Source organism: Anguilla anguilla, chromosome 3 (assembly GCF_013347855.1).
Source record: "Anguilla anguilla isolate fAngAng1 chromosome 3, fAngAng1.pri, whole genome shotgun sequence".
NCBI lineage: Eukaryota > Metazoa > Chordata > Actinopteri > Anguilliformes > Anguillidae > Anguilla > Anguilla anguilla.
The window spans coordinates 12376814-12392977 of NC_049203.1; the positions used below are offsets into that span (position 1 = coordinate 12376814).

At 44.9% G+C, this 16164-nt stretch overlaps 1 protein-coding gene across 1 annotated transcript in view; it reads left to right on the forward strand.

The window, feature by feature from the left end:
- The window catches only part of gpc3 (glypican 3), an 82525-nt gene that overhangs the window by 35676 nt on the left and 30685 nt on the right, over positions 1-16164 (forward strand). Inside the window, exons 3-5 of the mRNA XM_035408236.1 lie at positions 5828-6525; positions 13422-13564; positions 15343-15468. Coding sequence (XP_035264127.1) covers positions 5828-6525; positions 13422-13564; positions 15343-15468 — 967 coding nt within the window. The remainder of the gene's footprint in view (positions 1-5827; positions 6526-13421; positions 13565-15342; positions 15469-16164) is intronic.

The following is a 16164-nucleotide window of genomic DNA, read 5'->3' on the forward strand; positions in this document are numbered from 1 at the left end:
CCAACCATCCCCCCAGGGAGTTCCAGAACCCCAGAGCCTAAACCTGGTGAGTTCCAAAACCTCAAAGCCCAACCCTGGTGAGTTCCAGAACCCCAAAGCTCACATTGGTGAGTTTCCAGAGCTAGCCCCTGCCTTCGCTCCAAATCCGAGCTGAAGCCAGCCTTCACCGCCTGCCCGTTGCTTTGTGCGTTCTGAGCTGTGTCACGCAAACTGATTTTTCATTTATCAGCCCGGTGTGTTCCATCTGTGAGTGAGCACAGGGGAGAAGCATCAGGGCTTTTCCAGTGAGAGGATGAGTATTGTGTTCTGAGAGAAGGAGCATTTTGTTCTGTGCACCGTACATTATATGTGACATTGTACTTAACACCTCTTCCATGTGCATGGTGTGGCGTTATTCTCTGCACTCAGAAGTGACAGTGGATAATTGTGCTTGAAATACGTAACGATGAAAACCTGCCGGATGAAATGACGGATAAGAAAAGGAAGGCAGATTAGTGGTACTGCAGGGAGATGCATCATGTTCCACGTTCCCTTCTCTCCTTTCTCGTCTCTTTCTCTCTGGTGTCTCTTTGCATGCAAAGCCACATCTCCCTCTCCCTCTCTCTCTCTCTCCCTCCCTCCCTCTTTCATTCTCCCCTCATCTTTTTCCAGACCTTCAAAAATGTTTAATAGCCCCGTGCTCCTTTTTCTTTTCAGTCCATCTTTTATCCCTCTCTAATGTCCTCACTGCTAACAGCCGCAGACTTCTCATTCGCCCTCGGTTCATTAACCTTATCAGAAGATCTCTATTATTACTGATTGTGTTCAGAGTGGATTTCTGCGTGCATTTCGGAAGCAGACCCATTTAAAATGACGGATGACGCTTTACTTGAAATAACTTATGTATGTATGATAGTTGTGCTGCACAGTACATCATAATATTTGTCATAAATATAGATAAATGTTAACCAGCTTATAGTAATAAAAAAATGCGCACATCCTAATTAGTGGAGGTACTGAGCTTAGGGATCTATGAGGAATGCATGTAAAGCTTGCAACACTCGTGAGCTCCAACACTACCTTTATTGTGCAAAACTGACAAGCTGTCAACCTGGTGGAGATCCTGAGGGATCGAAACATTGTCTGTGTCGCACATTAAAGCTCTGTGTCGCAGCTCACAGATGTTGCGAGCTTTACTTGCGTTAAGCAGCCTGTAGTGTCGTAGTGGTCGTTATTACATGCTTTATAACCTTACGCCTGTGCTTGATCTGTGCAGTGCAGGCTTTTGTGAACGTAACCGCGCTGCGAAAAACGGTTTTGTCCCCACGGTCCTGGATGGAATCGTGCCAGTGCCGGCTGTGGCCGGTAACTCCGTAGGGCGATGCGTAATCGCCGATCGCACCGCCCAGGGTTCAGTCGGTTAGGGGCCCGCGTTACGTTACTATCTCGGGACCCCCGCTGGGCAATCAGGTGCGGACTGCGTGTTAATGCCGCATGTGAAAGGTCTTCCTCCGACTCTATACTAGAGTTTAGCAGCCTGTCAACACCACATTTTCATGAATTGCCAGTTGCTGGTAGTTGAGCATTCCCAAATGAAGGTGGAGAGTTGGACCTGCTAGGCCTCCACGTCGGGTGCAAATTTAATTTAATTTTCTTTTATAAGAAGAAGAAGAGTGGTGTGTGAGTGTGACCGCGGTGCGGGGTGGTTTTTGTGAATCGGTATGTGCGATGCAGGAGGCTCTTCCCGAGCTGCGCTCCTGCGTCAGCGCCGGCACCACTTTCCTCCCGCTGCCTTTGATTTCAGCTTCAAAGCGCCGTCTCCGGCGCGCTCCCCCCCCTCCCTGAGCTCTTCTTCAGAGCTCGCTCCCGTCTTATTCCCCGTTGGTAATGCACGATCAAGCGAACCCAGCGCCATGTCTGAGACCAAACGGGGGGGAGACTTCGCTTTGGCCGAGCGTGTGTCTTCAAGATCAAATTCGGCTTCACGTGAGACTCAAGACTCGACAATGTTTGGCTTAAAAATTTTGAAGACTTCCACTTGGGGCAAATTCAGTGTACACAAAGCAGACGCACTCTGAATGAGTTACAAAAATGTGTTAAAGAAGACACACGTCTTTGTTTAGCACAGAGAGGTATTAGTACTCAGATAGCTAGCAGGGACAGAGAAGGAAATTAACCTGTGAATTGAAACTCCAAAACCAGAAGCATCCCAGCTGTGGGACAGTTATAACTGCTGTATGAGAGTGTGTTCTCTTCTGTCCCTATGTCCCTGTCTGTCTGTCTATATGTCTCTCTGTTTGCCTGTCCATGGTTTCTTCCCTCCTCAAACCCTTCCCCTATATGAGTGTGTTTGTCTGGCTGTATGTCACTCTCTCTCTGTCCATGGTTTTCTCCCTCCTCCTAACCCTTCCCCTGTATAAGCGTGTCTGTTTGTCCTCTGTGTTTGTCCATGCGTCCGTGTGCCCCCCCCCCCCCCTGCTCCCAGGCCTCCCCCTGCCTGTGTGGGTCTGCCGTATGTGTGTCTGTCAGATGACTGTGGTGAGTAACTCAATGCCGGGTCCAGTATCTCCCACCCCATGACTCTGTGGTTTCAGAGATGCTATCTTGGGCTTACCAGAAGTCTGCCTGCTGTCTTCCTGGAAATATACAACCCTCACCCCCCCACAAACCTGCTCCCCCCCCCTTAAAATGAAGCATTAAGTTAACATACGTATCAGGACAGCGAGAATGCTGATTATTTGGGTGCTGTCATGTCTGCTGCTGGAGAGTAATTACTGAGAGAAGGGATCATTCACAGAACCTGAGAGCCCAAATCAATACGTATTCATTTAAATGCATAGAAATACATAAGAAAAATACTGTAGTTATATAGGTGCTACCATTATACCAGACATATATATTTATATATATATATATATATATATATATATATATATATATATATATAGATGCACACACACACACACACACACACAGTTTTCTTGTAAACATGAGCGGATCTATTTATTTTGTTGCAGCAGTCAAGAACAGTTGGAAAGGAGACCTGCATCTGTCTCTGTGGCAGTTAGAGGTGACACTCCATCAGGGAAATGGATTAGTCTCGTTGCATGGGTAATTTATTGATGATTTCTGCAGTGGATGGGGGTGGGGGGGGGATAATGACCATAGGAACCCCCTGATTGATGCAGCAGTGATTAACATGGCTGCATTTTTCCCTCGCCGAGGCCAAGCTCTGGAGCGACTCTGGTCCTTTCAGTGCTAACGTCGGGTGCGTGCGAAAACTGAAACCCAACTTGGCGCGACAGTAGCAGCTTGACCATACCTGGTGCGTGACACCGTTTCTGTCAAATCCATGTTGCTTTCTGGCTCAATTCTTCTATTAGTTGATTTTTTTATATTAATATCAATATGAGCCCACCCCCACATCTATGTTGCTCAGACGCATATAAAGCTGAATTTGCAGTCTTGATGCACTACATCTCTCCAGCTGTTTCTGCAGTTTTTTTTTCTTCTGTTTTTGGCACCTTGGTTTTAATTTAATCTTTGGGATCGAATGCCTTTCATTTATGCTTGACTGCACTTAAACGTGGCTCCTCTAGTTGATGGCTGGTCTGCTACAAGCTGAATACTTTTTTGAATTTGTTAAACAATACTGTCAAACGGTATTTTAGCAGAAGGTTGTGGCATTCGGCAGATACGTCTGTTGAGCGTCTGTCAGTCAAATTACAAGTGGTCTCTTCTCTTCTCTTTCCATTTTTTCTGCATGCACATCACATCCACTGACCTTACTATAAGATCTCTTATACTATACGTGTTTTTGAGCTCAATAGAAGACTGAAGGTAGATGGCTGAGGTAAGCCTCTTAACGCGGTTCTTGAGAAGTAAAAAATATCGAAAGCATCTGAAGGGAGAGAGGATCGCCCTCCAAACAGCCCAGGTACAGGTTATCTCTCTCCCCGGTGCCTCACCGGACATTTTCACGGGGAAAAATACATTATTCATCTCCACGGAGACGACCTGGCTACCAGACCTTGCCTCTCCCATGAACTGAGTCATTTCCCCGGTCTATAGCCTGTCCCTGTAGCTAAAACAGCAGACCCTCCATTAGGAGACACCCGATCCTCATAGTGCATAAGGAAATGAAAGGGAGACAAAGGAAAATGGGTAGACACGGATTATTACCCTGATCTCTGTGCCCCAGCTAGTGCCGGCATTCTTCCTACAGTGTAAAAAGCCCATCCCTCTATCCAGTCAAACCGATTTCTCTGTCAAGACTGCAAGTGAAACAGTAGTTATTATTTCTTAAATTTCATGATTTTCTTTCTGAAGCGGTCCCAGGAAATGGTGAAGGAATTTATAAGCTCTACACTGTGTTTCTGTCACTGCTTCTCCCATATACTACTAAATCAAACACCTATAAAATCACTTGGGTGTGTGTTTGTGTGCATATGTGTGTGTGTGTGTATGTTTCTGAGTGTGTGTATATGTGTGTGTGTGTGTGTGTGATCCCCAGCTCATTCTTTCCTGCTTCCATTTTCTCACCATTTTTGTCAGACTCCCACTGTACCCACTGATCACAGACAGAGGAGGAGCTGTGGCACAGCTGGAACACAGAAATCAAATTAGAGCCACCCCCCTTCCTTTGCTCCCCACCACACACACATGTGCACGCGCACACACGCACACACACACACACACACTGCTGGTTGGTTAATGGTGAACACAAAGCAGGACATTCTGGCGGAAGACTCAGGTAAAGGTACACAGGTAAGGGTGCTTACTGAGTCTAGCTAAGTACTCAGGCGACGTAGCACATCAACCGTGGACAGTTCAAAAGCCGCCCTGTATTGGTGTCTACTTAGCAAAAAGGGCAAGTTAATGTGACGTGTCCTGCCTGTAGTGACACAGTCTTCTCACCACTAAAACTCGGTCCTGTAGCCTACCCAAAAAAACTGCTCTCTTTGTGGCAGTTAATCCTTTGTAATGAATTTCCTTATTTACAGTCAGGATTTGGCTGATCTGGCCTTTTTGCCACTTGCTGATAAGACTTCTCTTACTGGTTCAAAACATTCTCTATGTCGTTTAAAAAAGCATCTGATTATTTTCCTTTTTCAAAGCCATTCCCTCCTTCTTTCACTTTTTATTTCTTCAAAATATGTTCTTAAACATCTCAAGCAGGCACCGGCTCCTCTCCTGTGACTCATATCAATATTAAAATGTTGCTTTTAAGTCCCTAAGACCCTTGAAATATGCTTAAATGTTTATTTGGAAAGGTCACAGTGAGACTTGTGCTTGTAGTGTGATAAGAAGCCCTTCCCTCTCTCCTTTTCAATCTTTAAAACTCAAAGCTGGACCTTCATAGTCCTTGCTGTAAATATGTGTTTTTTGTGGTTGTCGGGTCCAGTTACAGTATATTTAACGGTCTTGTAGAGACAGGTTTGTTTTATAAATAAGGCAATGTGATTGAATTTAGAGTACCTACATTGGATTTGCGTGTAAGACATTTTGAATGAGGAATTATAGCATTGATGAAAGTACGGCCTAGCTTAAATGAACATTTGTTCTTATCTTTGACAAGTTTTCTCCTGTAACAACTAACTTACTGGCCTGTTAGTGAAGAATAAAAGTAACACATTGCATATGTAATTTATGTGCTTGTTTTCTCTCCTCTCACACGCCTCCACACACACACACACACACACACACACATTTGTGTTGATTGAATCCAGGGCATATGGGTTCGTCAATATAATTGTTGACGGCAAAAACATTCTTTGCAGTATGGACAGGTGTTGACTGAATCCCGGACGTTTGCTACATGTTGGCTGTTTTTTTCTGCTTCCCCCAGAGGCCTTCGAGATGGTGCTGCGTCACGGCCGGAACGCCACCCTGCTGATGCTGAGGGAGGAGTTTCGGGGCCTGGGGGGCGGAGCTAACAGCGCGGTGGGCCAGCTGTTCCTGGACATCTCCCTCTACATCCTGGGCTCCGACTCCAGCGTGGACGACATGGTGTCCTCTTTCTTCTCCCGCCTCTTCCCTCTGGCCTACCGGCGCCTCCTAGCGGTCGGGGAGGGTGGCGGCGGCGCGGTCTCGGAGGAGTGCCTGCGGGGGGCCTGGAAGGCCGCGGGGGCGTTCGGGCCCTACCCAAAGCTGGCCATGACGCGGCTGTCGCGCCCCCTGCTGGCCACGCGAGTGTTCCTGCAGGCACTGAACCTGGGCATCGAGGTGGTGAACACCACGGACCACCTGCGGCTGGGCCGGGAGTGCGGGCGCGCCCTGCTGCGGCTGTGGTACTGCCCGCGCTGCCGGGGCCTGATGGAGGCGCCGCCCTGCCGCGCCGCCTGCCTGGCGGCCATGCGCGGGTGCCTGGGCGGGGCGGGCGAGGTGCAGCCCCACTGGCGGGGCTACGTGGAGGGGCTGGGGGCGCTGGACGGAGCCATGCGGGCCGAACGGGGGGACATGGAGGCCGCCGTGCTGCGGCTGCCCGCGCTCGTCCGGCTGGCCCTCAGACACGCCCTCGCCGCCCGCGGCCGGCTCGTCACCACGGTAACGAACGGACCGTCCTCACCAATGTGTGCCTGTGTGTGTGTGTGTGCGTGTGTGTCACCATACCCAATGTCTGTGACTTTAAATGTGAGCCACACATTGATTTTTTTTCAAAAATGCAGAGAAATGGGAGCAGCTGGGTGGCTGAGTCGGTTAAGGCACAATCGTGGCATGCATGGATGAGTTTCATTCCCTCGGATGAAATCTGGACTGTGCCAGTGCTGACAGTGGCCGGTAGCTCCCCAGGGCGACCCACAATTGGCAATTGCATCGCCTATGGTATGGCAAGGTTCTGTCGGTTAGGGATCGGCATTCCTCGCCATATAATGACCCCTGTTGGTCGCTCGGGCGCCAGTGGGCTGAACGCAAAAGCTGCATATGAATGCAGTGGAGTCTTCCTTGTACTCCACTCTGTGGGAGCTGAGCTGCAGCCTGCGGTGTGAAAAGAAGCAGCTGGTAACACCGCGTGTTTCGGAGGAGGACCGTGGATGTTTTCACCCTCCCGAAACGCCAGTGGGGGTTCGCAGCGTGAACGTGGCTGCGGTCGCAGATGATTGGCCGTTCCAAAATTGGAGTGGGGATTGGAGATGCTCAGTCCCATGTTGGGAGTCAAATTTATAAAAGAACAAGAAAGAAATGCAGAGAAACATGCCCAGTAGCATGTCGTGCCGTACAAGAAATGCATTTAACCTCTGAGCTTCTTGGAAAGAGCCCCTTGGCTTAGTTTGCAGCGAAACCTTCTCTCTGTGCTGTAAAAGCCTCCAAGTGAGGTCTAGCACATTTAAACTCCAATCAAACAGTTGAGTAGGTATCCTACATGCCTTTCTAGTCGGGGGGAAGTAGTCATTAAATATTTAGCACTTTCCACTGGGGTAGCTGTGGTTGCTGTTCTTCCTGTTTGGGATTGTACTGAACTTTTCACATCTCCCACTGGGGGCCAGAGTTCCTCACTCACTGGGCATTATTTATTTAAGCAGGGTTTGGCCTGAGTCATTCAGCTGTGTGTGTGTGTGTGTGTGTGTGTGTGCGTGTGTGTGCTGTATGGTGTGTGTGTGTGTGTGTGTGTGTGTGTGCGTGTGTGTGTGTGTGGTGTGTGTGTGAGTGCGGGTATGTGTGTGCGTGGATATGTGTGTGTGCGTGAGTACGTGTGTACATGCTCTTAAGTGTTTGTTTCACTCTGATACGCTTTATAATTGCGTAATTGATTCACTGAATACATCTTTATCAATTTGTGTGTGTGTGTGTGTGTGTGTGTGGGTGTGCTGTGTTCACGTTCATCAAAAAATAACTTTCTTTGAAACTGATTTTTACCTGCTTGGTTGAATGCGTTAATTAAGGGTTCTGCGGCGTGTGCGTGCTGATTATGGCTCTGAGGAGTTTATTAGATCCCCTGAAGTTTGATTAATGAGGACGCCGGTGTGAAGCCTAATTCCTCCGCATTGTTTAATAAAGCAGTGGGGCTCCGTTTGCCTGAGTCTGCGGGCACGCCCGCTCACTTCAAAGTGCCACTTGTGTGGTTTTCTCTCAGGTTTCCACTTAATATGAGAAAATGGGAATTAAATATCCGTCACATCATGTACAGAAGGAACATTTTTGCTGTCGTCAGAGTTATGGGGTGGTGAGACCAAGCAATTTAGTGTGGTAGTGGGGATTTCATATTCATAAGTATTCACATGTGACTGACTGTGTAACGAAATATGCTGTGTAAAGTTATGCAGGGTCTAAAAAATATTTGGTGCATTGCATACTTCACTGCCATCCCATTTGAAATGGGAATAGATTGCTTTCATTTTAGTAAGCATGAATACAAACTTAATGAAAGTACAGATCTTTTATGAATGTAGCCATACCCCCTCGCTCAACCCCCTCACTCAACCCCTCTCTCACCTCTCCTCTCTTTGTACACACGGATTTGTTAAGAATACGCTTGTGGGATGTCTTACATCTTCGTTACTGAAAAACAAACTGCATTTTAACGAGTGCTGCTCAGTACGTTAGATGTACAGTTTGAAAGGGCTGCGAGAACGCGCATTTCTGTGCGTATGAAAGGATGAAAAGGAAGTTTTTCGTTAGGGGACCATCTGTTTTTATCACTGACCTCTCCTGTACCACCTAAATGGCTTGTCCCAGGATGGCAGAGGTCACAGGCGAATTGAGTCTGTGTGAAAGGAAAAGGCTCAGAGGTATGCAGCTGTAGAAACTGTGCACTCCTTCTCGCTCTGCTGAATGAAGATTATTTCACGGTTTCCTGTACAAAAAACAGAGTTCCTGTTTATTTATCCTCTCAGTAAACACTGATCCTTTCATGAAAAATGAATTGATCAACATGATCTCTTTCTCACCCATCGGCATCCTGTTCATCTCCTAGCCTAAGTTGTCTTTCTTTAACAGCTCTGTTACTGTACTATTTCTCCTCCCACCTCCGTGCATCTTCTATCTTTCTACATCTCCTCTCCTCTCTCTCTCTTTCTCTCTCTTTGTTTCTCTTTCTTTGCTGCTCTTACTGTGAGAGGATACATGATTTATGAAGCTCTATTTTTACCAGTTACTGTGCAGAAACGAGAGACGGAGGGAGGGGGGGCAGGAGAGAGAGTTTGAAATGAAAGCCCAGGGCTAAAGAGCAGGCATCCAGGAAGCCCCCCCTGCACCCCCCCCCCTACACACACACCCCCCATACCACATCCTCCCTGTTAAAATGAAGACTTAATGTTGGATTAATGGCACAGCAATGGTGCCCAGGTGCTGCCAGGCCCCTCACACACACAGGCCCATCCCTGGGAAGAAACAGCCTGCTGGAGATCCTGTCAGGAGATATGGAGGAACGGGGCCACCCTCTCCCCATTCTGCAGTGAACTGCAGTGTGTGTCACTTTGAATCCCTACCATAGGGTATAAAAATCTAATTAGACGGATGGGTCATTTAGACTCTAATAAAAGGGCTTTCGATGAAAGAGTGGTGGGAGGCGGGGGGGGGGGGTCACTGTTTAAGACACATTTGAGTCGTGTGAGCATGTGAGTCACATCACCACATCGCCCCGTCACCCCATCACCCCATCGCACAACTTCCACACACTTTCAGGGCCTGGCTGAGGGGGGGAGTCTTTGGCAGTAGGTGCACATTTCTCTCTCTCTCTCTGTCTCTCTCACTTGCTTACTTTCTCCTATGTGTGTGAAAGCGCAATGTGTGTATGTACGTAAACTGGATAAGAATATTGACATGACAGATCATATTCAACTATTACATGTGATATAAGTTGTAAAATATTATAGCAAGGTGTACATAAAGTAATGTAAGGCAGTCGTGCAGTCCCAAGCTGAACATTAGTGAACATTTACATCCATAAGCAATCATCTCAGCTTGTGGTACAGTATGCCGCTGCTGGGAACCTCCCACCATGGATGCCCATAAAAGCTAAAGCTGCTAAAAGCTAGATGTTAGAGGGGAAACTATATATATATATATATATACACACATAATTCTTACTCTAATTGTCTTGAACATTTTGCCAAGGGAATCCTATTCTAAAATACATCCTAAATTACATCTTCATTGATCTGGTAATCAGTGCATCAGGAAGCTAAACCAGGATAATATTTGCACGAAAAAACCCTTACAGAGCACTCTGAGCCTCTAAAAGAAGACATTACAAAATAATTACACCAATTACTATCTAGCCAGCAGATCCACACTACATATTGCTGTAAGCGATTTAGAGGGAAAACTGCATAATTACCAGGACAAGGGAGAAAAAACATTTAGGCTACAGTATTTGTTGATGATAACTAACTTGAAAAGAGTGATAAAATCACACATGAATATCAATGAATGTTCTTGACATACTTCAGTTTAAAGGGCTGTTAATTCGGGATTGAAACAGAGGAAGAGCCCCCACTGCAAGCCGGTGCTGAAGTTCAAAAATCATGTTAATTATTTTAGTATAGGCCCAGTGCATCCATTTCAAAAGACTAACAAGGCAAATGCTGGCCAGAAATAAAATATTCATGTTTTGTTGCTGTGTTTTGGTGAGCCAAGTAATATCGGCCGTATCAGAGAAATGATTCATCATAATTAAGTCAATCCTGAAATCCTCTGAGCTCAGAGAAACGCAGAGAAACCAGTTCACAGAAACCAAACGCTGAAATGGATAGTCAGACTTTTCGGGAAATTCACGTTTTGGCTATCTTACCCATCGTTAGGGCGATTGATACCAATTTCATCCCTGTGCATCCAGTACAAAATTATGAGAATTATGTACGAGCTGCATCCTAACCGTGTTACCGGTACGAATGGCTGCAGATAGAAGCGTTGTTAGCTTTGCTAATTAGTGATGGAAATACACCTTCCAGCATTTCCAAAAGCAGAGTTATTTACACTCGTATCTTGCGTGTATTTTACGAGTAAAAATAAAAACTGATTGTTGTTTTAGAGGCAGCTAAATTCAGGACTATAATTGACTTAAAAACCATGTATCCATTCCCTGGGTGAAGTGATTAGTAGCTGTGCAGCACCTCTTGAAGCGTGAGTTTGAGGTTGCCAGGTATGCAGTACCTTTGAATGCAGAATTGAAAGTTCACCGTCAGTGACACGCAAACCTGGCAACCCCCAGTTCACACTTGTATTTCTGTCACTTAACTTAGCAGAGTTAACATTGCTTCCCTATGAAGCCATTTATAGTGTTAGCACAGTTAACATACAGCCCATAGATATTGCCTAACATTTCTACACTGGATGCACAAGGATAAGATGTATATTGATCTTATTGTCTAACTATGGGTTAGCCAAAAATCTAATTTCCCAAACAATTTTGACTATACCTTTAAAATCACCCTAAGAAAACCATGACAAACCATGTTGGCTGTCATGGCCTAACATTTTTAATTTGTGGCTTAACATTTTAATATCATGTACATATTACATGTAGGAAGGGTTTCAATTGGCTTAGTGTTATTGTTGCATAACTAACACCCAGTTAACCCCGCCCCCGAAAACCTGGCATTTAGCCAAAGGGGAAAGGAAGCCAATTTCAGTGAAGTCTTTTATACAATTTTTATTTTTTATTAAAAAATAATAATTTCAAAATATTTCTGATCCATTTGTGAATGCCACAAAAAAATTAAAACAACACTAAAGCAACACTAAAAACAATTCACAGATTTTAGTTTCCTAGACCTTTAAACAGAACTGTGTGTGTATGATTGGGATAGAAACCTGGAGAGTTTGGAGTGAGTTAGTGTAGATACATTGTGCATGACAATGTGATTGAAAGGGCTTTGTGTGTGTGTGTGTGTGTGTGTGTGTGTGTCTGTCTGGCTGTCTCTGTCTGTTCCTGAGCCTGTTGACTTGGGTTTCAGTCTGCAATGCAGAACTTTTAATAACATGCAGGTGTTTGAGGACACCATGCTGTGAATTCTCTTATCTGTAAGACGCTCTTCTTAGTTTTGTCTGTCCAGCTTTGGGGGATATTGATTCACTGGTAGTGAGAGCTTAACTCATAAGCTGTGACAAAAATTATCTGGAAATGGAGAAAAGTCAGAATCGCATTAATCATCACCTTTGGGACCACAGACACAAGATACATTAATAAATTACTCAGGATAAAATTAATGAATCACTTGGATGGCGCTCTTGTGGATTACAGTGCAGAGAGGCTTATAAAGATTCCCCTGGAGCCATAGTAAAGTCAGAGTAAAGCTGTAGGCCTGTAGTTTATCTGGGGAATAGCTTGCGATCTTAAGGCTTTGGAGCATTGTTGACAGAGTGCACTCAACTGGAGTTGCATCTCGATTCATCTTTCAAATTTTTGTCTTTTGACTTTTACTTCTTAATTTAGACTAGCACTTTTCGTGACTTGCCTGATGCAAAGTGTCGCAAGTTCTTAATTAAAGGAACAGTGGTCTTTAAGATTGGTGTTGAGGTGCAATTTAAACCAAATTTCCTGTGTGTAATTTGTGTGAATGTGTGCGTTTGTGCATGTGTTTGCGCATGTGTGTGCGTATGTGCATGTGTCTATGTGCGCGCGCGTGCGTGCTTCCTTACTTTCCAATGCATGCCTAGTCCAGCTCCGATGGTCCGGTTCCGTCGCTTTGCGTCGGTATTCGGCAGGGAGGATGTGGACACGCTGTCTTTGGGGAGCCGGGCACAATTAGCCATTAACATTACGAGGCAAAATGAAGCCCTGAATTGAACCCCTGGGGAAATTAAACAACCCGCAATCATTAACGAGCATTTGCATTTTTATTGCACTTGAAAAGATTGTTTTGGTCCCATTATCTCCGAAACACAAGGACTTTTTATTATTATTGTGCTGTCCCGCATAAAAACAATATGTTTTATCTTTATGAGGAAAGATAAGACCTCATTTGCATTGCTTATAAGGGGCTGCTGTGTATACTAATACCTTGGATAAAAACCACTACAGATTTTCCCTATTACATGGGTCTGGCTACAGTCTTCATAAAGAAATAACAGGTTCTAAAACCAAACGTGGATTAAAAACAATGTGCCTCTGTGAACGTTTCTGAGTAAAACATTTTTTTTGCTGTCTCATGTTTTCATTTTTTGTTCCTGCCATTTTTTCTAATTTTGTTTTTGTTAATGTTAATGTTAGTGCTGTTTGACCCAAGACACATGTCTATGACGATCAGGGTTGGGGCCACTTCTGTGCAAATTCAGACTATTCGGGAAATGAATTGAAGTTCAGTTAATTAACTGAGAGGCGTTATGGGTATTTTTCAGTTAATGAACTTACTTTAAATTCATTTCTTCAACTGACTGAATTGAAGTAGAGTTAAGCACCCAAGTTGCCCAGCCCTGATGCTGATGAAGCAAAGCACTCTGGGCGTGTCAATGTGCGGTGCGTTACAGCCTCACCTTTCTTCTTCTCCTGTTTCGTCCAGGTGAGCAGTACGTGCGCACGCTCCCCCCAGCGTGTCTCGCGCTCAGCAGTGCCCTCTCCTGGCCACACCCCGCCTGCTCCCATGCCCCACGGTCAACAGCCTGTGCCCTTTGACCCGGAAGAGACCCTGGCCGGTCGACGCAGGTAGAACTCTTTACAATACGTTATTGTGTACTGACTCTTCCCTTTCCCTGATGTTGCATATTCTGAACATGTATGTATGTACGTAAGTGTGTGTGTCTGACCTTTATTATATTTCATCAGCATAAGCTACAGTGACCTTCACGATTTATGCTAAGATTTGGTTAAAAGCTTTGGTTGAAAGCTTAATTCTGAATTGGATGTTGCAGAGTTGATGAGCTGAGAATGCTGTACCTTGCCAGGAGCATGTTCTTTCAGACATCATTAATCCCAAGCCCCGCATGTAGGGCAAGCCTTCATGTTTGCTGTGCTCCAAATATTTTAGAGTGGCAGTCTGTTATTCAGGTTCCTTAGGAGTATTGATAAGTAAATTTCACGTGGATGTTACGGGGGTGAAGGTCATTTTTAACAAAACAAGCAGCGTTTCGTGTGCCAGAAAGGGGTGCTTCTGAAAGCATTAGGAGTATCCAAAATTTCAGCCGCTTACAACTGCAGTGACCCCTTCAAAGTTTTTCATCAGGGCGGCCATCTAACAGCAAACCTACCTTCTGCTCGCATGGTTCTTCATTGTAGTCTTTGCAGGTAGCTTGCAAATGGCTGCTCCTGACAAAAAGAGTCACATCATGAGGACCGGAGCTTCACGAGAACATTAAGTGACTCTTTAGGAATCACATGCTGTAAATGCACTTTTGATTTCTCTTCATGTTAGCTGTGTTATTGAGGGACCTTGGCTAAATGTATAAAGTCAAATGCGCAAGTCCATTTGAAAAAGCTGAAACAATAATGCTTTATTTCATGGACTAAAGATAATGGTGTTTTTCCCCGAATTGAAATATGTGTATGTGCAAAAGCCCACTTTTATGAATCAATTAGAGCACTCCTTATGCATTTATCAACATACTCTTCTACTGAGGTGTCGGTGTCACATTGGAACTCCCGAAAGCACGTAGCGCATTATGGCTAACCCAGCTGACCCACTTTTACAGCACTGAATACTTGTTTGTGGCAATGTGCCAGGGCAGTAAATTGCCACTTAGTTCCGCTTCATTGCACAAGGTCTGCAGGTATTTCACGCACTTAATGCCAGATAAGAATAAAAAAATGACAACAATTATTGAGTGACTTTAGGATAAATGTAATTAGCCTTGATCCCTTACATAACACGTGGATGTACACACACCTGCACGCATACACACCACTGACGCCCACAACTTACATCTTGCTGGTAGTTTCCAGCACAAAGAAAGCTGTTGTTATGTAGCCTTATAACAAAGCAGCTTCTTTCATTTGATTCAACTTAATTTCAAATGGGAAGGATGGACCGTGGTACCAATTTAGCATGCGCTACAATATTTTTCAGTGTTGACATGGCAACTGCCAAACATTTTTGAGGTCCTGTGCAATTCCTAGATAGTTGTGTTTTGGTTATGACTAAAACCTTTGCTCTTAATTACTTAATTAGCTGAGTAATTTGCTCTAATTGAGCGGTTTTAACATATCTACAAATGATTAATCAAAGCTGAAGACTTTTGTATATAATCAAGAAATGTTATACTTTAGAGTGGCTTTGGAGCTTACATATGAAAATGTATGCTGCTGGTTCAGCCACAGAGATGGTTATCACAGTACATATAGAATCTCCAGTCAGCCATTAATCATGACAGAGAAGGAGGATCTTCTGAAAAGGGATTGGGACTTCTATAAGGGTCTCTCTCTCTCTCCCTCTCTCTCTCTTTCTGCTGACAAAAGAATCACCAGACTCCTCTATGTCCTTGCCACAGGGAGTTCATCAACAGCCTGAGGAGCTTCAGCACTTTCTACAGTGGCCTAGGGGAGGCGCTGTGCAGCAGGGAGGCCGTCGCGCTCAATGACTCCCTCTGCTGGAACGGCCTGGAAGTGACTGACAGGTGAGTCGATGCAGAGCGGTCGTGTGCAGCAGGCAGGCCTTTTAGTACTGGGTAAATTTGAACTGTGTCACGTTCTGGAATTTTGCCATTGGCCATTGTTTTGTAAGGCAATTGTAGTTTTCAGTTAGGTTTCTGTTATAATATGCAACCAATTAAGATAAGTAATTAAAGTATGGAAAACAAACACTTGGTAAAGCTAATGAGTAAAAATGTAAGATGCTTCATTGTGCAGATGGCACAGAGGTGTTGGGCCTCATAATAAAACTAATATAACACCCCTCCCCCCATCTAACTGTATCTGAGAGAATAAGCCATATGTTCTATAGGCATATGTTCTTATGTTCACTTATCATCATCTGTCATGCTGTTCTGGTTATTAGCACCTCTTCAGTCCACTTACACCTCCTCCTGTGACCCAGAACCCAATTTGGAGTCACTCTCTCTGTCTTACTCCCACTCTCTCTCTGTCCCTCACTCTCTCTTTCTCTCTCTCTCTCTCTCTCTCACACACACACACATACGCACTCTCACTCTCTCAATTTTCGCTCCCTCTCTCTCTCAGTCCATTTAGCTTTTATTTTTGGGGCAAAAACGCAGGAAGTAATACGTTATTTTGTGCAAAAGCAAGCTAAAATCTAAAATCGTAAGAAGTCTTAAGGTTCCTGAAAATCCCAGGTAATTGCAAATGGAAAGATA